At 61.1% G+C, this 22,368-nt stretch overlaps 1 protein-coding gene across 3 annotated transcripts; it reads left to right on the top strand.

The window, feature by feature from the left end:
- Nucleotides 1-1,372: 1,372 nt before the first annotated feature.
- ASIC4 (acid sensing ion channel subunit family member 4) lies at nucleotides 1,373-22,072 on the top strand. Of its 3 annotated transcripts, none has more exon segments than NM_001171017.1 (10): nucleotides 1,413-1,994; nucleotides 15,944-16,088; nucleotides 16,167-16,294; nucleotides 16,501-16,663; nucleotides 17,197-17,253; nucleotides 18,838-18,991; nucleotides 20,539-20,630; nucleotides 20,715-20,794; nucleotides 21,068-21,172; nucleotides 21,293-21,409. In NM_001171017.1, coding segments are annotated over 10 exon segments (1,623 nt in total).
- The last annotated feature ends 296 nt before the right edge of the window (nucleotides 22,073-22,368 follow it).

Here is a 22,368-nt window from a genome sequence, read left to right as displayed (position 1 = left end):
TCTCTCTGCTGCTCATTAGCGCCCCGATTAATCAGCCCCCCACTCTTTGCTTTGGGGGGCAAGTGCTTGCTCCCCAGCGAGGGCTCATGCTCTCACAAGGCCCCCCAGAGCACGTGTGGCTCGTTCTTGATCTCTCTACCCCCCGGGGGGGCACCCATGCATCCCCACTCCTGCCTGTGATGACAGCCTCACCCCAGCTTCCTCTCAACAAGACAACAGCCCCCACCCCCACCCCCAGGTTCCTTAGGGCAGCTCCCCTCCTGCGGAAGCCCAACAACTTTCCTACTCCCTCCAGACCTCCCTAGGGGGGTGAGGTGCCTCCTCTCCCTACATTCAACACCCACTCCCCCCCACCAATGACGACTCCCAGACTGTTCGCCTGGCGCCCCTCCCCCAAGCCAGGTGCGACAAGGAATTTGAGGAAGCAAAGTGGCCACAGATGTGCTAGTCAGCCGACCTGCCCTGCACTCCATCCCAGGCTCGTGCGTGACAGACCATGCAGCCAGTCTCCCGGTGGGCTGGGGGTATGGTGGGTGCTGAAGTCCAGGACGAAGCTCCGGGAAGCCAGAATTCTTGGTAGAGTCCCGATCGTCCCCTCATTTCTCTTGCCTGCCCACTTCTCCCCTCCCCTCCCTCATTCAAACAAGTGGCTCTCTCTGAAGGAGTTTCTGGAAGCTGCTGTGAGTGGGGTAGTGGGATCAGGTGGTGGCCGAGGGGCTGGATTCAGCGAGGCCAGGACGTGGGGGACAGAGTTGGCTAGCCTTTCCGGGCTGTGATCCAGGAAGGTAGCAGAGAGAGCTGAGCACCCACGGTAGGGCGCTGTGCCCTGGGTGGCCTGGGAGTGGAGCTGCGTGGGGCCCCCGTGCATGGCTAGGGTGTGACAAGTTTGGGAGGCAGCCCCAGTCCCAGAATCCTTGTCCTGGGATGGGGGCCACCCCCGCTCCTGGCCTGGCTCCTGCCGCCCGTGCCGCCGGTGAAACGCTGTTGACATGTCCTGAATTATTAAGCACGGGGTGGGCTCCGGAGCACATGCTGAGCCGAGCGGCTGGGGCTGCGCGGCGTGGCGGAGCAGCGCTCGCTCCCTCGCTCACTCGCTCGCTCGCAGGGACACACGCAGGGGCTGACAGCTGTGCTGGTGCTGATAAGGGAAGCCACAAGGAGACGATCGAGGAGAGAGACAAGCGGCAGCAGAGGCAGCAGCGGCAGAGGCAGCACCAGGGCTGCGGAGCTGCTGGGAGTGGGAGTGACTCCCCCACCTCGGGCCCCCACCCTGTCCCTGTCCTCCTCCCCGCTTGCCCTGAGTTTAGAAGAGCAGCCGCTGCCACCGCCGCCACTCCGGAGGGCACCGGGGCTGCCGGCCAGGGAGCGAGAGGGACAGGGAAGCTCTGGCCAGTCCCAGCAGCGGGGGACAGATGCCGATCGAGATTGTGTGCAAAATCAAATTTGCTGAGGAGGATGCGAAACCCAAGGAGAAAGAGGCAGGGGATGAGCAGAGCCTCCTGGGGGCTGCTCGGGGGGCAGCAGCCCCCCGGGACCTGGCCACCTTTGCCAGCACCAGCACCCTGCACGGGCTGGGCCGGGCCTGTGGTCCAGGCCCCCACGGACTACGCAGAGCCCTGTGGGCACTGGCCCTACTCACCTCGCTGGCTGCCTTCCTGTACCAGGCGGCCGGCCTGGCCCGGGGCTACCTGACCCGGCCTCACCTGGTGGCAGTGGAGCCTGCTGCCCCAGCCCCGGTGGCGGGCTTCCCGGCTGTCACCCTCTGCAACATCAACCGCTTCCGGCATTCGGCACTCAGCGATGCCGACATCTTTCACCTGGCCAACCTGACAGGGCTGCCCCCCAAAGACCGGGATGGGCACCGCGCTGCCGGGCTGCGCTATCCGGAGCCGGACATGGTAGACATCCTCAACCGCACTGGCCACCAGCTTGCCGACATGCTCAAGAGCTGCAACTTCAGCGGGCACCGCTGCTCCGCCAGCAACTTCTCCGTGGTGAGTGCCGCCAACGGGGCTGCCTGGCCTGGGGTGGCCAGAGGCTGGCGGGTGTGTGTGTGTGTGTGTGTGTGTGTGTGGCAGGCATCCTTAACAGGGCTTCCCTTCCTTCTGCCACCAGAGGCTGGCCTCGTGTCTCCCCACGCCAAGGGTTTCCCTCCAGCCTCCCTGCGGTGGAGCAGTGGCTGCTCCTGGGGACTTACCCTGATGCTACCGTCCATCCTCTTCTTGGTCCTGTTGCTGCGGCAGGGCTGGGGGCAGGGGGCGTCCCCTGGGGGTCAGCCTGCAGGGAAGGGATGCACCATCCCAAGGCCGGATGCACTGACCCACCCCTACTTGGCTCTTGCCCCCTTTTTCTTCTGGGGCTACCGGATGGAGGTGATGGGGAGGGAGTGTCTGGGAGGTTCCAGCGACAGCCCGGCTGAGGGCTGCCTCCTGAGGAGCTGGCCCTGCAGGCACGCTGGAGGGAGTCGGTCTCTGTGTACACTGGGAGCCAGTGTCCCTTCTGCGTCTCTGGGTCCCTCACCCCCCTCCCAGGCATCCACACACATCTTTCTTTCATGCTGCCCCTCCGGCCTCCTGCTGGCCAGGGCCCCCTCCATCTCCTGTTCTTGCTGCTCCTTTGCCCAGCTCTGGCTCTTACGCTGGGAATCACTCGTTCATTCTGATGGGCATAACTCACTCTCACTGCTGGTACACACACACACGCACACACACGTGCTCCCACTGCTCAGGGACATGGGTTCCCGCACACTGCCTCTCACACACACTCACTGTCCCTATCACTACATCCACGTGCACACCTGCACACCCACACCCTCACACACCCAGAGAGCTACTCATCTTTGTATCACGCTCTCACTTAGCTGCTAGGCATAGGGCCATGTTGTGGATGCCATCCGTCTCCTGACATCCGATCCCCTCCCCCATCGATCCCAACCCTGGCTCGCCACACAGGGGCAGCTGGTGCCATCTCTCACGTGGGTGTGGATACAAACACATGCACCCTCACCTGGAGTGGAGTCAGCTTGAGCTGCTCCCGGCTGCATCCCCCTCCGCCCCACCTCCAGCATGTGTGTGCCTGTGTGTGTGGGGGGGTGTGTCTTGCACACCGTGTGTCTGTCAGGGCTCTGCTCACCCAGGGTCCCAGGGTCCCAGGCCATTATGCACCTGTCCCTGACACCCAGCATGGTGGATGCATGTCTGTGTTTCCATCCTGGCCACCACTACCCGGGTGCACATGCAAATGTGTGGCAGCAACATGGTGCCCACCGCTGCCCAGCCTCCAGCAGCAACGTGGACTTTCCTTGTGCATAGTGCAGTAGCCGGCCCTCCAGGTTCTCACTCACTTGCTGCCTCCGTATCACCGGGAAATGAGCTCCCACCAGGTTCCCGGCCCCCACCACGCCTGCAGTGGGGTGAGAGGTAGAAACAGGGGACAGCGGGGAGAGGATGGGACTGGGAGAAGAGTCGGGGACATCGCTGTTGCTCAGCCGCACAGCCCCTCTTCCAGGGAAAATCACTGCTCCCCCAAAACCAGGGCTGGGAGAGCTGCCAGGGAGGTGGCGGGGTGTGGAGTGTGTGTGGCCTTTAGGATTCATGGTCTCCTCTGAGCCCAGTCTCAGCAGGTGCTGTTGGGGCAGAAATCAATGGGGTCTTTGTGTCTCTGAGCCAGAGTTTGTGTCTCAGCCCTGGGTGGTAGTGGGGGGTGAGATGGGGGGGTGCGGGCAGGGAAGGGGAATGAAATGTCAGTGGGAGGGCAGGGGAGGAAGAGGGGTGGAGGGGGCTGAGGAAGTGGGGGAAGGAGGCAGAGGATTCCTGCCTGCCCCAGCCTCTGGGAAAAGGAGGAGGTGGCGGAGAACACGGGGACAGGGAGTCCCCTGATGAGGATGGTGAGTCCCTTGGGATTCTGGCCATGGCCAGGAGGGGTGAGAGTGGATTCCCGTGGGCTCTTCCGCAGCATGGGAGAGGGGAGGATGGAGGGAGTTTGTGGGTCTCAGCTCGGGGGCTGCGGCAGGACCACGAGGGGAGGAGGGCAAGGCAGAGGCCCGTTTGGGTCCCTGCACCTGCCAGCGCCAGCCCTCCTACCTTCCGGCCGCATCTGCTGGCTGAGATTCTCCCCTGAGGCTTTCTAGGGGGCTGAATTAAGGACTGCGATGGGTGGGAGCCCACGGTGCGTGCTGTGGGGAAGACAAGAGCGCCCGGGTGCTACTGGGACGAGAGTGGAGTAGGGGTCTGGGGTCTGCTGAGGACACAAGGTCCACGATGGGCTGACAGTGACGCCATGAGCCCCTGATGGGTGCATGCGCCTGTAGGTGGAGAAGCAGCCAGGCTGTGGGTGGTCGCGACAGCGAAAGCAACAGCGACAGCGACAGGCTTCGGGCAGGGGCTGCTGTGTGTTTTCTGTTGCTTTCCTGTTTCCTCCTTCCCACTCCCCACTCTGCTGTGACCTTTCCTCCGGAATCCAAGTTAATAAATGTCACATTTTCCAGCCTATTTTTACTCCGGGTAATGCACCCTCCCCCAGTCCCCTAAGCTGCTGCTCCCGCTTCTGTTACCACTGCCATTGCTCTCACCCCACGCTCCCAAATAGCCCCTCGTCTACTCCCAGTGGGTCAGCCAGTCCATCCTCACCCCCTTCTGCCTAGCTACTGTGCACTGAGCTTCCTACGGGGAGCTGTGTGTGCGTTGCGGGGGCGGGCAGCAGAGAAGAGCCACTCCAGTCCCCAGGCCCTGTCCTCAAGCGGCCTGCAGTCTCTCTCACAGTGGAGCAGGCAGCAGGGACACTCAGAGCGCAAGCAACCATGCAGGAGGTAATCAGCCGTGCAAGCAGTGTCGGAAGGGGCTGGGATTAATTGCCAGATGAGGTGCACGGGTAGTAAAGGCCTGAGTTCACATGGAGAGGCCATTCTGGGCCAGTGAGGGCTAGGGAAGCTTAAGGGATGAGACAGGCAGGGCATAGTTTGGAGAGGAGGTGTGGCAGGTGGAGAGAGAGGAGAGGGTGCTGGGGCACTCTCCCTCTGCTCCCCTCCAGCTAGGCCCCCCAACTCTTCTCCTTCCCTTTCACACTCAGACTCATCCCAACCCACTCCCACTGACGCCTCCGACTTTGGCTACCCCTCTCTGTGTCCTTAGCTGGCCCTTTATTTAGATGGCATCCCCTTCCTTCCGTCTGGCACTGCCCTCCCCGCCCCAACCTGTGTGTTCCACTCCCCCCTCAGCTGCCCTCTCACTAGAGGGCAGAAATCCCTGTTTCTCCCTAGGTTTCCTTTCTTAAGCTGCAAAATGCGAGGGTGACCTCAAGTGTAGCAGTTCCTTCCTGCTGGGGCAGGATCCTACAAGGGTCAGGTGCATGAGGTCTGGAGCTGCCACAGCTTCTGGATTTGAACTTTGGCCCCACCCTTGCAGCTGTGAGGCCCTAGGGAAGCCAAAAAAGCTTCCATGAACCTCTGTCTATATTCCTCAGATGGGAGTTAGAACCTAAACATTTGGGGTTGTTGTGAAGATTAGGCAAAGAGCTTAGCACCCGGCACCCTGGAAGTGTCAGCCGTTCTGCTACTCTCCCAGCTCCTGGCTGTCTTAACCTCTCTGTCCCCAGCTCCATCTACCAGTTTCTGACCCATGCACTGGCCCCGTGGCTACCCTCCTTCACCTTGTCTCCCCCCCACCCCGTGACCCCCACGCTCTCCTCTCTTGGTGACAGCGTTCCCCCTGTGTCCGAGCCTGCCAGAGGTGTGTGCACCACGTGCAGGAGTGTGCACACACCCTCTAGACCAGGGCCAGTGCGCGGCCTGTGATGCTGGAAACCCGGGGTCGGCACTGTCCAGCATGGCAATCCCTAACCACACGTGGCTGTTGAAATGTGATTAGTATGACAGAGAAAATGAGTTTTTAATTCAGAGAGCTGCATGTGCCTAGTGGCTGCCATCTCAGCTGTGGTGCTGGGAATGGAATTCTGAGGGCTGGGGTAGAGCAGGGCTGAAAGGGGGTGGATTTGGGCTGTGATTGGCAGCCAGCCCATCTGCTCCCTGGGCTAAGGTCCCAGGCTGAGCTGCGGGCAGGGCCTGTGTCCAGGAGCTGGGGGCTGCAGGGTGTCCACCGACACTGTGTGAGCAAAGGCAATTGCAGGACACGACTTTGGTCTCTTCCACCCCACTGTCTGAAAGACTGAGTCCGGGGTCGGTGGAGAATCCCTGAGGATGCGGGGGTGGTCTTCCTGGGTCCAGGCCACCCCTAGAGGGGCAGGAGCCCAGGGCCCCCTGGGTGCCTCACTGTTTCCATTCCCTCTCGGCTCCCAGGCTTCCCTCCCCCCTCCCTCCCCTCCTTCCCCACTCGCTGGTGACTGCCGTGACTATTAATCACTCGCCCTGTTCTCTTCCTCTCTACTAATCAGGCACAATTAGACAAGGCCTCTTCCAGCTGGGCAGTCCCCCTCGCTGCCCTCCTCCCTCCTCTCCCAGCCCCACCCAGCCGCTACGCGGGATGGGACAGCACTGAGGCTGAGGGGGAACAGCCGGGCAAACCCTCAGTCATTCTTTGGCTGCCCCAGCCCCCAACTGGGGGCTTGACAGGAACCCCCTCCTGTCCCAGGTACCTCCCTGGTGTGGTCAGGCCAGTACTGGTAGTCTCTGCCCCTCTGCACCTGCCCATGGCCGTGGGAGGAGCAGCCTCAGGTTCCACCCCGACCCCATACCTTGGCCTTTGGGTAGGGGTGCAGGTGGAGCTGGGGGGTCTAAGGGCTGCCCCTTGCCCTTTTTTTAAAAAAAATATTTATTTATTTATTTATTACAGAGAGAGAGACAGAGAGGAGTCTTCCATCCACTGGTTTACCCCCCAAATGACCACAAAAGCCAGAGCTGGGCCAGAGCCAAGCCAGGAGCCTGGAGCTTCTTCCAGGTCTCCCACGTAGGTGCAGGGGCCCAATCACTTGGCCCATCGTCCACTGCTACCCTGGGTGCATTAGCAGGGAGCTGGATCAGAAGTGAAGCAGCTGGGACTCGAACTGGCACCCATATGGGATGCGGGCACTGCAGACGGAGGCTTAACCATCTTTATCACAGCACCAACCCTGCCCCTCGCCAATGGCTGTGGCAGGGAGAGGATTCCTACTGGGGCCGGTCCAGCCTCTTATCTAGCACACAAGCTTCACGGTGACCCCAAGTCCATGTCCAGCCCTCTGTCCCTCTAGTCCCATCTCCTCCCATCTCCTCCCAAGGCATGAACCCTGAGGACATTTAGTTCAAAATCTAGCTCAGAATTGATCCTGTCCAGGAGGGCGTGCAAAAGGGAAGGGTGGCGTCTTCGGAGAAGTGAAGATCTCACTCCAGCTGTTGCCCTGCACCAGGGAGTCCAGCGCTGGTGGCTCTTCCAGGTTGGCAAAGGGAGCTCCAGATCTTAGTGCTTTTGATCAAACTTTTCGGGGTTGTTAAGCTACTGAGGGCTGCCTGCAGCTCAGATCCCAGAGCAGGCAGCGCTCACCCTGCCCACCTTCTGCCCCCTGCAGGCTGCTGCCTCCCAGGCCCTCCTGGAGGGGGCGCTGTCAGCCTGGCTGCTTTGGTGGCAGAGCTGGAGGAGGAGCTGAGCGGTGTGATCCAGCAAAAGCAGGACAGGGCCTGTTGCTGTCACAGACGCCTGGACTGCAAGGGCAGTGGGCAGGGCCGGGAGGGAGAGGCCCCACCCGGCCCCACTCAGCAGCCCCGTGGCCTCTTCATTAATCAGGAATCAGCCCCGAGCTGGGCTCATTATCAGCTCAGCTTCTCAGGGCACTGCCGGAAGACGTTGATTAACATTTGGAGAAAAGGCCCCCTCGGCCCGCCCCCCTCCTCTCTACCCTGCCCCAATGCTTCCCGGGAGGAATCTGCTCCCCCTGGTGGTTGGTGGCAGGTCCCGGCTGGGGTTGGGGGGGGCGGGAGCAGGCACATCCCAGAAGAGGCTGGAGCCGCGACCCTCTCTGGGCCACCTAGGCTGGGGTCCCAGTCCCTGGGTGGTTCCTGTTGGAGTGAATGGGGGGTGGGGTCAGGAGTGAGGGCAGCCACCAGGCAGGAGGGGGTGGAAGTGAGTCATCTGCCTCCCCTGCCCTTCCAGTCCCTGCCGCACCAACTGCCTTGGAACAGCTGGACAGAGGAGGTGGGGACAGCCAGCACTGGGGCGGGAGGCCGGAGGGGAGAAAGACCTGCGTGGGGTTGGTTTGTCTTTTTGGCAGATCCTGCTGGAGACGTAGGGTCTTCCAGAGCCATCCCAGAGAGTGGGGGTGGGAAGCAGAGGCCCCGAGGACAGAGCCAGGAAGGGCCAGATGCGGGGGTTTTTCCAGCAAAGCCCTTCTTCCCTCAGCGGCCAGGCTGGGGGCTGGTAGCGCTGGAAATCCAGCCCACCCCCTAAATGCTGGCCGTGCCCTTGGGACACCCGTTTGGGGCTGGGGGTGGGGGGAGCAGTCGCAGAGCTGGGCAGAGGCTGCGGCAGCCAGGCAGCAGCGAGAGAGTTCAGAGAGGAGCCACGGGATGATTAAGGGGAAATGGAGGATTGATTTAGGAGGAAAGATTAAAGGAGCTAAATCCGTGGCGCTTGGCTCAGCGGTGACTAAGCGTGGACAGGATAATAGCTTACAAATGTGTGAAAGGTGTAAATACCAAGCCGGGGGGAGGGGAGGCGGCGCGGCGGGCCCGGGAGGGCTGCGGACCCCCGTGCCTCTGCCCAGGGCTCTGGCCCTCCCCCTGGGAGGGGGACATGCGGAGTTGGAGGAAGAGGAACGGGGTGTTTGGGAGCTCCGGTTTCCAAGCGAGGGTTCCAGTTCTGGGGCGCAGCTGTCAGGGCCTGGCGCTGGTCTCCACGTCTCACTCCCGCCGGCTGGGAACCTGGGGTCGCAGGTTCAAATCCCATTGCGTTTCTCCAGCGCCCCTCCAGCACCGGAACTTTCGGCTGCTCCCAGGGCCGCCCGCAGCCGCTGGCTGTGCACCGCCCCCGCCGTGGGACCCCCGCCCAGCCGTCCGGGCTCCCGCTCCTCTCGTCCCCTCCTGGGCCGCGGCGGGCGGCGGGCGGCGGGCGGCGGGCGGCGGGCGGCGGTGTCTCCCTCGGTGGTGGAAGCCTCTGGCGCTGCTGTGTGCGCGGAGGTCACTTTGCCGTGGAGCCGGGAGCCGAGGGAATGCAAATGAGGCAAACCCGGGGAGGAGAGCCGAGGAGCCCGCAGGAGACGGGAGGGAGGGCGCCCGGGCGCCGTGATGGATGCCTGCCCCGCGAGAGCGAGCGCGGCGCGGGCCCGTGGGGGCGGCCCTCTGGGTGCGGGCCAGACTTATGCTGCGGAACAGGAGCACGGGTGCGGGAGCCGGCGGGGACCACAGGCGCCGGGGTCCCTGGCGGGCACCCACCCACGACATGCACCGCCACCTTCTCAGCCTTGTCCCTTATCTCCCGCGGGCCGGGGGTGCGTGGTGCAAGGTGGAAGCCAAACTACTAACCCACAACTTTGCATCAGGGGCCGGAAATGTCTCCTCTTCCAGCCAAGAGCTCCCTGGGATCACAGCTTTCTTCCCGCCAGGCCCCACCTGGCTCCCTCCGCAGATCTCCCCCAGCTCACACATTTACATTGAGCCAGCACTGAGATCCTTGCCTCCCAGGGAAGGATGCTCCCTTCTAAACCATGCAGGCTGGAGCTCTGCTCACTGAGTCTGAGGGCCGGGAGCCACGGTGTGCACCTGCAGAGCTAGGCATCCTGAAGAAGGGGCCAGGTTTCTCCCTGTCCCTTGACTGTGGCGCGGTCCACCTGCTGCTCTTCCCCAGATGGACTCCTTGACTTGCCCAAAGAAGCTTTCTCCAAGCTTCTAACCCATGCTGGATTCCTGTTGCAGTCAGAGGCCCTGGATGGTGTCCCGTCCTAGCCCAGCCGTAACCGGTAGTGTCTGTGTATTCTTGTGAATGTTGGGCTCATCTGTTTTGTTCCCTGCAGTAGACCAGGCACTTAGAACATGCCTGGCACGTAGTGGAGGTGCTCAACAAGCCCTTTAAACATTTTAAAATTTATTCTATTTATTTGAAAAGCAGAAAAAAAGACAGACACCATCCAATGTTCACTCCCAAAATGCCTGCAACAGGCGAGGCTGGGCCGGCTAGAATACCAGGAACTGGGGACTCCATCCTGGTCCCCTACATGAGTGGCAGGGATCCAACTACATGAGCCATCACCTGCTACCTGCCAGGGTGCGCATTAGCAGGCATTGTGCGAGCTGGGACTTAAACCCACGCATTCTAAATGTAGGCATCCTGAGCACCACACCAACGACACCTGCCCCAATAAACACTTTCTGAATGAACAAATGCCTCTGCAGCCAGACAGCAGACTCTTGTTCTCTGATGTTGCGTCTGCACCACGCACACTGCCTGTCGCATGGTACAGGCTCGAGGGACGGTGTTGGGTACACCAGGCTTGTTTGAACACCCAGGCCACTTCGTGAGCACCTGCTGTGGGTAGGTGTGTGCCAGGTGTGCAGTGGATAGGAGTATGGACTCCAGGCCAGGTTGCTGGTCCTTGGCAGGTTCCCTACCCTCTTGGTGCCTCCATTGACTTGGCTGTAACTCCAAGGTGCAGTGCCGCACGGAGAGAATGGGCCCGCACCGTCTTGGCAGGAAGCTCTGATCTCAAACGTGTCCCCGCCTCCCCAGCGTCTACCATATGTCACTCTGAACTTATCTGTCACCCTCACACCTAACCAGCCAGCCTTTACAGAGGAGTGAGCTGAGGTTTGGAGGGCCTGAATGACACACCCAAGGTTGGTGGAAGAAGGCGGGATTTGAACTTCGTTCTGTCTGGTTTTGAAACATATGCCCCATGGGGCTGGTGTGGTGGTGCAGCGGGCTAATGCGCCTCTTGGGACACCCACATCCTGAATCAGTGTGCCTTGTTCAAGTCCCAGCTGCTCTGTTTCCAATCCAGCTCCCCACCAAAGCACCTGGGAAGCAGGGGATGATGGCTCAAGTACTTGAGTTCCTGCCACCCACGTGAGAGACTGGGATGGAGTTCCTGGCTCCTAGCTTCTGCCTGGCCAAGCCCTGGTTGTTCTGGTTCTTGGAGGCATTTGGGGAGTAAACCAGTGGACAGAAGATTCTCTCTCTCTCTTAACTCTGCTTTTCAATAATATAATTTTTTTGACAGGCAGAGTGGACAATGAGAGAGAGACAGAGAGAAAGGTCTTCCTTTATCATTGGTTCACCCTCCAATGGCTGCCGCAGCTGGCGCGCTGCAGCTGGCGCACTGCGCCAATCGGAAGCCAGGAGCCAGGTGCTTCTCCTGGTCTCCCATGTGGGTGCAGGGCCCAAGCACTTGGGCCATCCTCCACTGCACTCCCGGGCCACAGTAGAGAGCTGGACTGGAAGAGGGGCAACAGGGACAGAATCCGGCGCCCCGACCGGGACTGGAACCCAGTGTGCCGGTGCCGCAGGCAGAGGATTAGCCTAGTGAGCTTCAGCGCTGGCCTATAATATAATTTTTTTTTTTTAAGAAAAGTCAGGTGAATATTTCTGTCTCCACTTGACAGATGAGAAAACTGAGGCCCGGAGGTGTTGGAAAGCCACTTGACTGATTGAGGTCCCACAGGCTGTCAGTGGAGCTGGGACCAGTGACTCCCAGGCGGGTGATTGAAGCCTGAAAAATGCTAGGGCTGGCGAGGGCTGGGTGCCAGGTTCCAGCTCGGAACTTGCACCCTGGCCCTGGGAACCCTTGGGCATGCACCTTGCACCTTGCCGTTGTTAGGCTGCTCTCTGCCTTTGTACATTAAGGTGTGGGACTGAGTGACCTGCTGGGCTGGTGCAGATGTCCAGGTGCTTTGCCTTGTTGTGGTCTTCCTTCCTGTGCCCCCTGGAGAGAACAGAGGAGGAAGCTTGGAGCCTGAGTTGAAGCCAGGGACCTGAGCTGTCCAACCCTGGGGTGCTGGTCCCAGTCCAGTGAATATGCATCCCTTCCCCCCTCCCCTCTGCACCCCAGGGCACTGGGGGGGATGGTTATCGCAGGGGCCTAAGCAAGAGGCATGCATGCAAGTGGATCCATCAGGGGAGGGCTGATGGGACTGGGGGGAGGACAGAGGCTACCATGGAAAAGTGGGATGAGAGGGAGATGCCAGGGCCTTGGCAGAGGCAGGGTGCCCAGAAGGAGGTAGAGATAAAGCCCAGGCTGCAGATTAGCTCTGGGATTAGCCCAGCCTGGCCTCCGGCTGCTCCTGGCTGCTTCTTATCTCCTGGAGGCCCAGGGCCCTCTCTCCTCACAGCTCAGAGCCCTGGCCTTGCTAATTGCCTGTTAACCCTGTGGACTCTGACTGCAGGGAGAATGAGGGGCTGGGGCGGGGGCGGGGGCGGGGCTGGAGTGGGGCGAGTGCCAGCCTGCCAAGAGCTTTCTGGAGAAATGGGAGCTGTAGGTGGATGGAGCTCCCTGGGCTCAGAGAAGCCATCACTCAGAGGAGTGCACTTTGGACGGGTCTGTCCCAAGCTCTGATCTCAAGCAGAGCTGGGGAGGGGGGAGAAGAGCTGGGGGGAGGGCACGTGGGGAGGAGTTACTGGCTCAGAGTGCAGCAGGAACCTCCGCCCCAGGAAACAGTCCAGGAGGAAGATGAGAGACAGAGGAACTGAGGATGGATAAATGGGAGAGAGATGCAAAGCGCCAGGGGTGGCCAGGCCAGCAGAGGGCTGGGGCAGAGAGTGTGCAGGTGGACAGTAGATTGGGAGCTGGGACAGATGGGCCGATGGCATGAAGAAGCACTTGAGAAACAGGCTAAGATGTGCAAACAGACGCTGGGGAGACAGACCCAGGCCGGGGCCCACGGCGGGTGGAGGGCTGGCCTGGGGGAGGTGGGGAGATGCTTAGGCCCTGCCTGCAGGGCCACGTGGTCCCGTCTAGAAGCTGTCCAGCCTCGGTGCCCAGGAGGCTCATGGAAGCCCTGTGCTCAGGCTGGGAGCACAGCAGTGAGGCGGGGGGGGGGGTGTCTGAGGCAGGGACAGGGCTGGTGGTGGTGGGGTCTGCGTGTAGCCCCTGTGCCCACCAGGACACTCCTGGGTCTGGGGCCTGCCCCTTTCTGTGACTGAACCCTGGCCTCCCAACTCTTGCACAGGGCTGTGTGGGGCCAGTGTGGGGAGGCAGCAGCGGCCAGCCGGTGGGACCTTGTGGCTGAGCAGCCGTGCCGTCTCCATGGAAGAAGCCGTGGGCTGTGCTGCCACCAGAGCTCTGCCACTTAGGAGCTGGCGGCTCTGTCGCCGCTGCCTGGCCCAGGGACTGTCGCCGGGGCAACGCTGTGCTCTGCCCAGCAGTGGGCTTGACCCGGGCCGTGCAGGGAGCTTGGTCCTGCTGGTCAGGCCTGGCTGTTCCCTACAGAGGAGCCCTCAGATGTGGGTTACTTCACGCCCCGCCCCGTGTCACCCCCACCTCGGGGGCCTATGTGCGAGGCCTCCACCCCGTGCTGCCTGGGCTGGGCTCCGTGTGGGTCGGAGGTATCAAGGTCCCAGCCCCAGCCAGGGTCCCAGTGCCCCAGGCTGTTCCTGCCCTGCACACGCACCAGGCGTTCGGCACTACACTTGGGGCAGGTTGACCCGCCTGTCACTTCCTTGCTGTGTGCCCAGGGCAGACTTGCTTTCCTTCTCTGAGCTTCCGCTAGCTCATATCTGGGAGGGAGGGGTACAACAGGACTCAGCTCCCCAGGGAGCGGCATGAGGCTGAGATGTGGAGAGACCATGGCACAACCTGGCATTCTGGACTCTACCGAGGTGGTGCCGATCGCCAAGGGGATGCGAGTGAGCCGCTACACGGGGTCCTCACACAGCCCACGCCTTGCCTAGCCCCTCCCCTCGAGCGTACATGCACAGCTGGCTGCATCCAATTCCAGCATCTTCTAGGCCCCAGTTAGGAAGAGACTGGGCACTTTGAGATGTGAGCAAATACTTAGAGTCCCCACATCTGCCCTCCCCACACCAGCAGGGACCCCGGGGGATCTTGCACCCCACCCGTTGCAGGTTCCCCCTACATCCAGCAGCACGGGGTCAGCGCACACGTCCGGGGTCAGGGTGGTCCTGCCGGATTCTTGCCCCTTTGTGTAGCGCCTTTTCTGAGGGCCCAGGCTGGGACAACACAGAATCAACCTAGAATCTCAGCTCTGCCCCACCTTCCTCCCACCCATTAAATCAGACTTCTCGCTTTCAGAAGACGCCCTGGGGTATGGTGTGCACATTAGAGTTTGAGAAGCACGTATCTTGGGAGACAATCAGCCTAATCCTCCTGGTCTCAACGTCCTCATCTGTAGAATGGGGAGATAATAATACCGGTATCATAGAATAGTGAGGTTTCAAGCATTCAGAACAGTGCCTGGGGCACTCAGCCATTCCCACTCCTCCCCAACACACACACAGCAGAGAGTGGGGGCAGGGCTGATGCAGGTGGGAGTGAAGGACTTGAACCCAGGTAAGGAATTGAGATGCAGCAGAATTGGAGCGGCAGGTGCACAGGAGAGGGGCAGACGGAAGGGGAGGAGCTGGGTGGCACATGCCTTTCTCAGCTCACCGGGGCCGAGGCAGGAGCTGAGTCTCAAGGTGGATAGGCTTGGGCGGGAGATGCCAATACTGCGGTGGGGAGAGGGGCCTGGCCTCCCGCTGCCTTCCCCGGCTCGGCTCACTGCCTCGTGACCTAGGGCAGGTCCCCTCACCTCTCAGAGCCGTCGGGGATAATCGGGATGATTAAACCTATCCAGCAGGGGCTGCAGAACAGGAGGAAACGGGGCAGCGCTGAAATCGGCGGCGGGGTGGCTGGGTGACAAAGGAACTGCAGGAGCGGGGCTCGGGCCACAGGCCCCGGGGTGCCGAGGCAGGGGATAACCGTGCGTCGCTTCTGGAGCTCGGCGCCTGGGAACTCTCCCTGCAACCCCGCTTCGGGCCGCTCCTCCCAGCTCTTGCCGTGCGAAACTGTTCCCAAGGAGAGGGGCGGGGGAGCGCCAGAGTGATTGAGTGCGCCGACCCCTTGCCCCCGGGAAGGTGCTGCCTGTGATGGGTTTGACCCAGGGGCTCGTCTCTGTGGGGTGAGCCTGGCAGGCGGGGCGGGAACTAGAATCCACTTCTCGCTCAACCTCTCCCAACCCCAGCAGCGCCAGCAGCCGCTTCCATATCCGGGGCGTCGGCGCCACCTGGCGTCCATGCAGGAGAACGCTCCGCGGAGGGAAAGGGAGCTGAGTTCCCGCGCCCCAGTGACCCGCAGCTTACAGAAACTGTCTTGTGTCTTGCTCTGGGCCAGGGGCAGGCCACACCCGGCAGACTCCCCGCCCCCGTGCAGCATGCATTCTAACTCGGGGTGGGGCATGCACAGTGGGACAAGGAGACAAGTAGATGGACAGACTGTCTCAGGTCAAACTCGTGTGTGTGGCAGGCGCCACTAGGATCCCAGGTGTACTGAGTGTGACATCAGGCTTGGCTAGCCATGGTGTGTGTGTGTGTGTGTGTGTGTGTGTGTGTGCACCCTTCCAGGAGAGGGACTAACACAAAGACCCAAGGAGGCAAGGGCACCACGTGTTGTGGCGTTTGTCACAGAGCCTGGGGGTGGAGTGGTAGGAGAGGCAGGCAAGGGTCGCATCACAGGAGACTGCGGCTAGGGGAGGAGTTGTATTTCATTCTCTGGGAAATGAGAAGTCACTGTTACAGATTTTCTTTAAGTTGGATTTTGTATATTAGCGGTTTGCAACATGATAAGGGGAATGACAGGTGGCAAAGGCCAGTGGGGGCTGTGACTGGGTGTGAGCACTTTGGAAAGAGCAAGCCAGCTACTGTGTGGGGATGAAGGCCACGGAAAAGATGGAGTTCATGGGAGAGGGGGGCTGGAATCCCTTGTTGGGATACAGGATGGGGTGTCCAGGCAGGTCTGGTAGTCCTCAGTGGGGGACGGGGACCTGGCAGTGGTCTTAGCCCCTCCTCCCCTGCCCCTTCTCCCCGACTCCCAGGTCTACACTCGATACGGAAAGTGTTACACCTTCAACGCGGATCCACAGAGCTCGCTGCCCAGCCGGGCAGGGGGCATGGGCAGTGGCCTGGAGATCATGCTGGACATTCAGCAGGAAGAGTACCTGCCCATCTGGCGGGAGACAAGTACGTTGTGGGGGGAGGGGCAATGGCCACCCTGGGCACGCGGGCCGGGTGTGCACGGGTCTCTGTCTCCATGTGCAGATGAGACGTCGTTCGAGGCGGGCATCCGGGTGCAGATCCACAGCCAGGAGGAGCCACCCTACATCCACCAGCTGGGCTTCGGCGTGTCCCCAGGCTTCCAGACCTTCGTGTCCTGCCAGGAACAGCGGGTGAGCGCTGCCAGCTGGGCCCTGGGTCCGGCACGGGGCTCAGGCCTTTGGGCTCTGAGGGGCTGCTGACCAGCTCTGCCCTCCGGAAGCTCACAGCTTGCCCACACCCAGATCCCACGAACTCTGCTGGGGCCGGAGGCGCACTGGTGGGCCGAAGAGGGGGATCATGATCGTGGCCATGGCCTTATCGTCCTCCGCCTCTGCAGCTGACCTATCTGCCCCAGCCCTGGGGCAACTGCCGGGCCGAGAGTGACCTCAGGGACCCTGAGCTTCAGGGCTACACAGCCTACAGCGTGTCCGCCTGCCGCCTGCGCTGTGAAAAGGAGGCCGTTCTTCAGCGCTGTCACTGCAGGATGGTGCACATGCCAGGTAGGCACCCCAGCCCCCAGCCCGCCCCCAGCCCCCCTGCCAGGCCACAGAGCCCTGGGGCAGAGTGCTGCTCATGTGCATGGCTGGCAAACGTGTACAACACGTGTGCATGTCCAGACCCCTGGGAGTGTGCTTGGTCTTTTGTGGGTGTTTGCGACTCTGCACGTGGGTATGCACGCCTCCATGAGCTTGTGGGTGTGTTAATTTGTGTGTGTCCACGCGTGGGCTTGTGTATGTCTGTGCTTGTGTGTTTGCGACAGTTGTGAGCATTTGCTCAGATACGTATATACAGATGTTTGCACATGCGTGCTCGTAAATGTATTCATGCTTAAAATGCATGAGCAGGTGTACCGTCCATCTCATTCATATATGCATTTGTGCTTAAATGCATGAGCAGGTGTGCTGTCCGTCTCTGTGTGTATTTGCATACATGCACATTCGTGTGCATACATGTGTGTGTGTGCCCCCATTAGGGCACGTGCCGGGGCAGGGGAGGGACTGTAGATTCCAGGAATAATTCTCTCTCCTTTCAGGCAACGAGACCATCTGTCCTCCAAACATCTACATCGAGTGTGCTGACCACACACTGGGTCCGTGCTGCCTGCCCCTCCCCTGCCTCTCCATCACCCTCTCCATGTCTCTGTCCATCTTCCTCCTCGGTGTGTTGCCTTCTCTCCTCCTGATCTCTCCCTGGAGGGTTCTTCCTGGGGGTTGGGCCTTATCCCATTCCTCAGGGGGGGTCTGAGGACCTCTGCAGGTGCAGACACTTGGGTAAGTGGAGGCAACGAGGAGGGGGGTTGCAGAATTCAGGGTTGTGAGCGAAGGCCTGGGCTTTGGTTCAGCCAAAGAGTTCACCTTCTCTGAGCAAATGAGACGCCCACTCTCTTGGTCTCAGGGCGAAGGCATTGCTGGCTGGCATTGTGGGTAAGGCAAACCCCTCTGTCCACAGGTCTCTCCTGATCTGCAGTTTATCCATCCACCCATCTACCCATCCATCCATCCATCCATCCATCCATTCATTGATGCATTCATTCTCCAAACTGGTCCAAGCCTGTGTTGGGTGCTGGAGGTGAGAGTGGGAGTGAGAGCCTTGCCTTGCAGGGCTTGCAGCCTGCCAGACTGTGGACAGGGATTGCCACATATTGTGGCTGAATGAGGGTAACCTCAAGGAGGCTACAGGGTCCCAAGGTGGGGCAGGCAGCGCCAGCCTGGGGAGGCTTCCTGGAGGAAGTGACGCAGTAGCGGAGGCTCCAAGGGCATGTTAGAGTTTGCTGGGTGCTGAAGGCAGTGTGTACTGCAAGCCTTTTGGCCAGAGAGAGCTCACTGTGTCTGGGGCACCAGAAGGGTGGAAAATGGGGAGAAGTGGAGAGTGGCGGAGGGCGCCCTGGGAAGCCCACAATGGCTGCAGGTGTGTGTGAGCACACGCGGCTGCCGGTGCGGTAGAAAGTGTTTGAAAGTGCGGTAGAAAGTGAGGAGTGTTTGGCAAAGGAGCAGCTGTGTGAGCAGGGCTAAGCGAACAGCAGAGATGGGGATGGTCCACAGAAGGAGCCCCCCTCCCGAGCCTTCCTCCCCATCAGGCCTGGAGGGGGACAGGGACAGGAGCACTGTGGGACCCACAGAGAGACCTGGGGCATCCCTGAGGGCTGGCAGTGCAGAAGCCTCCTCTCCCGGGCACCCCTGCCCTCCGATACTGCTGGGGCCTCGCATCGGCCAAAGCCGGGTGATGAGAATGTCTGAGGCGGGTTCTTGGCAGAGGCCAGCCCGATGGGACCCAGAGCAGGTGAAAGGGGGTGCAGAGGAGCCAGCACACCGAGCATGCGAGTCCTGTCTGCCCGCTTGATCTTCTGTCCCTCCGTCCCTCTGTGCGTCCGTCTGTCCACCCATCCCAAGCATCTTCTCCATGCCCCCTCGTGTGTCGGAGGCCCCACATGGTTGACTGGCTTCAGGGATGGCACTGCCCTCCCTCTGAGGCCTGAGGACCTCCCTTCTCTCAGGGGCAGGGTGGGAGGCTGGGGGGGGGGGTCCTGCCTACTTCTGCTTTCTTGGGGACCCTGAAGTGGATCCAGGAGGGCCCCCCATGACTATTGTCCTCTAGGAGTGCAGGGCTGGCCAGTAAGGGCCTGAGGCTGCTGGGCAGCCCCTCCCCCACTGCAGTTGGTGCCTGTGTGTTGCAGACTCGCTGGGAGGGGGCTCCGAGGGCCCGTGTTTCTGCCCCACTCCCTGCAACCTGACCCGCTACGGGAAGGAGATCTCCATGGTCAGGATCCCCAACAGGGGCTCAGCCCGCTACCTGGCGAGGAAGTACAACCGCAACGAGACGTACATACGGTAGGGGCCTGTGTGTGTATGTGTGTGTGTGTGTGTGTGTGCGTGCGTGCATGGTGAGTCTTCTGCCAGGAGTAACACTTACAACCTTCTCTTTCTTCTATAAGAGTTGTATTTACTCAAGAGAGAGACAGCGAGAGGGAGAGACAGAAAGAGAAAGAGAGAGCTTCCATCTGCTGCTTCACTCCCCAAATGCCCGCAACAGCCAGGGTTGGACCAGGCTGAAGCCAGGAGCCAGGAACTCCATCAGGGTTTTCCATGTGGGTGACAGGGGTCTAAGCACTTGGGCCATCCTCTGCCTTCCCAAGTGAATTAGCAGGGAGCTGGATCTGAAGTGGAGTGAAGACTTGAACCCACACCCTCTGATACGAGATGTGGGCATCCCAAGCAGTGTCTCAACTGTTGGCCCAAACACCTGCCCCACAACCCTTCTCTACCAACTAACTATCCATCAGTAGTCACATCATGTGCTTCCACCTCCAGGAGGAGGCCCCCAATGCCTCTTTTTAAAAATTTATTATTTATTTGAAAGTCAGAGTTACACAGAGAGGGGAGAGGCAGAGAGAGAGGTCTTCCATCCACCAGTTCACTCCCCAATTGACTGCAATGGCCAGAACTGCACTGATCCAAAGCCAAGGGCCAGGAGCTTTCTCCAGGTCTTTTCATGCTGGTGCAGGGGCCCAAGGACCTAGGCCATCTTCTTCTGCTTTCCCAGGCCATAGCAGAGAGCTGGATTGGAAGTGGAGCAGCCAGGTCTTGAACTGCTGCCCATATGGGATGCTGGCACTGCAGGCATCAGCTTTACCCACTATGCCACAGTGTCCCCCCCCACCATGGCTCTTGTCTGAGCTCCATGCACCTGTGCACAGTTCTGTCACTGCCTGTACGCTTTGTTGCAGAGTTTTGCTCGCTCAGCCACCTGGGAACTGTGAAATGCATGTGAACCGGGCGGAAGGAACAGGGCGGGAAGGGACAGGGACAGAGTGGCCTGCAGCAGGCGCCGCCCTGAGTCTTGGGTCTGACACCCAGCAGCTGAGGAAGTACAGAGCACGATCTGGGGGCCAGGCCCAGGGCTGTGCCGCGTGGGGAGAGATGATGATGATGCCAACCCCATGGCAGGGCTGGCCCAGGTCTGGTGATATAGAACTGAGTCCCAGGCCCTGGTGGAGAGGGGAAGCAGGAGAGGCAAGAGCTGGGCCTCTCAGCACCTGGGCTTGCAGGAGGAGGAGAGAGGGGAGGCATCCGGTGAGACACCTGTGGGAGGGTGTAGGGAGGAGCTTGTGTGGAGAGAAGCAGAGAAGAAGGTTTGGGTAGGAAGATCCAGGGAGCAGCGATCCTGGGCAGTCCAGAAGAAGAATTTTGGAGTAGACTGATGGGCAGTAGGGAGCCAGTGAAGGTTCTAGAGATGCCCAAGGATGGGGCCAAGTGAGCACTATTGGCTGCTTTAGAGGAGCCTTCAGGCCTAAGGGGTGGGCACCAGCTCCCCATTCAGGGGCTCCCAGTCAGGATCCGCTGGTGCCGCGAGAACACCCGGCTTCCTGTCCCCGCAGGGAGAACTTCCTGGTCCTGGATGTCTTTTTCGAGGCCCTCACCTCTGAAGCCGTGGAGCAGCGAGCAGCCTATGGGCTGTCAGCCCTGCTGGGTGAGCCGGCCGCCAGCCCCTGGCTCCCGTGGGGGTTGCTGGGCCAAATCTTCCCTCTCTGATCCTGCTGCTCTGCTCCCCCAGGAGACCTTGGGGGCCAGATGGGCCTGTTCATTGGGGCCAGCATCCTCACGTTGCTGGAGATCCTTGACTACATCTACGAGGCAAGGGGGCCGGGGGAGGGGGCAGTGGGAGGGGAGGGAAGGGGACAGCGGGAGCTCCTGGAGGAGCTGGATTGGCCTCAGTAGTCGATTGCTTGCCAGGGAGACTCCCGTCTCTCCCGCTGGCCAGAAGGCCTGGGGACGCTGAGGAATCAGAAGATGGCCCAGGAGGCTGGGGCAGTGCTACCAAGTCCTTGTCCTCTCTGTGCGCTGTGCGGGGTAGTGAGTCCGCTCCCGGCCTGATTTCCCGGGCCCACTGCCATCTCCTGCCCCAAGGTGTCCTGGGACCGGCTGAAGCGGGTATGGCGGCGGCCCAAGACCCCTCTGCGGACCTCCACTGGGGGCATCTCCACCTTGGGGCTGCAGGAGCTGAAAGAGCAGGTGAGGGCCAGCTGGGAGAGAACTCAGCGCAGCCGGCGCCCGCCCCAGGCCTCAGCGCCCCCTGGCCTGCGGGAGGGGTCCCGGGCTGGCTGCAAGTCCTCGCTCCCTTTCATCTTGTAGAGCCCCTGCCCTGGCCGAGGCCGTGCTGAGGGCGGGGGCACCAGCAGCCTGCTCCCCAACCACCACCACCCCCCGCACGGGCCCCCAGGCGGCCTCTTTGAAGACTTCGCCTGCTAGGATGGCGTGGAAAGGACCCAGGAGTCTGGAACCTCTCCCCCAGTGCCAGCCCTGTCTCCTCCTGCTCCTGGGAGCCAAGGCCTGGGCCGGCCAGGGCCTGCCGGGAGGGGTGGTGCTCACGGAGAGGACCAGGACTCAGAACTCTGGCGTCAGCTGCTTTGCACAAGGGTCCCTCTTGGCCACAACCCCACAACCCCTACCCCCAGGCTGCAGCGAGACCCTGGGGGAAGGGAGGGAACAAGGGAGGTGGAGCCTGCCCAGCAGGGGTGGAGCCCTCTGTACACCTGTATATATTTAGGGAGGTCAGGGTGGGGGTGGGGTACCCATGTAGAAGGTGGGTGGGGCTATAGGGGTGGGCAATTCCCAGACAGCCAGGGTCCTGGTCCAGGCATTAGCAGAGGGCAGGCCCCCAGGACTCAGGAGTGCTGGGCTGGTTCTACCTGGGGCCCTGCTCCTCTCGCCATGGGGAGTGGGTGGCCCAGCAGGCCTGGCCCAGCTCCCAGCTCCCCCTGCACCAACTCCACCCTCCACGGGGAGGGGGCAGGAGACCCTGCAGACCTTGGCTAAGCTTGCCAGGTAGGGAGGGAGCCTTCTCAGCCCTTTCTCCCTCCAGGCTAGTTTCATAAAGTGCTGACGAAATTGGGAATAAAGAGGCATAAAGAATTCTCTGTGTGTGTGTGCGCGCGCACGCGCGCTGGTGACCAAGGGTGGGGTGGGGTAGGGGCTGGGCACATGTGTGACGTGCTTCCCAGTAGAAGGAACCACTGGCCCCAGTAGGGGTGGGGGTGGGAGGGCTCCATCCTCCCACTCCCCCTCTCCCACCAACACCCACCTTTCAACAACTCAGTCACAAGTCCACACTGAGCCAGTTTATTAAAGGGGGGGGAGCTTCATCGGGGTCCAGAAGCGAGAAGTTGGGGGATGCCCCACCCTCTTCTGTCAGCTCCCCCTTCTCCAAC

This window comes from Oryctolagus cuniculus, chromosome 3 (assembly GCF_051225735.1).
Source record: "Oryctolagus cuniculus isolate XC-2025 breed Fujian yellow rabbit chromosome 3, ASM5122573v1, whole genome shotgun sequence".
Lineage (NCBI taxonomy): Eukaryota > Metazoa > Chordata > Mammalia > Lagomorpha > Leporidae > Oryctolagus > Oryctolagus cuniculus.
The sequence above is the reverse complement of the archived record's forward strand: the minus strand, read 5'-3'. Positions and strand labels throughout refer to the sequence as shown.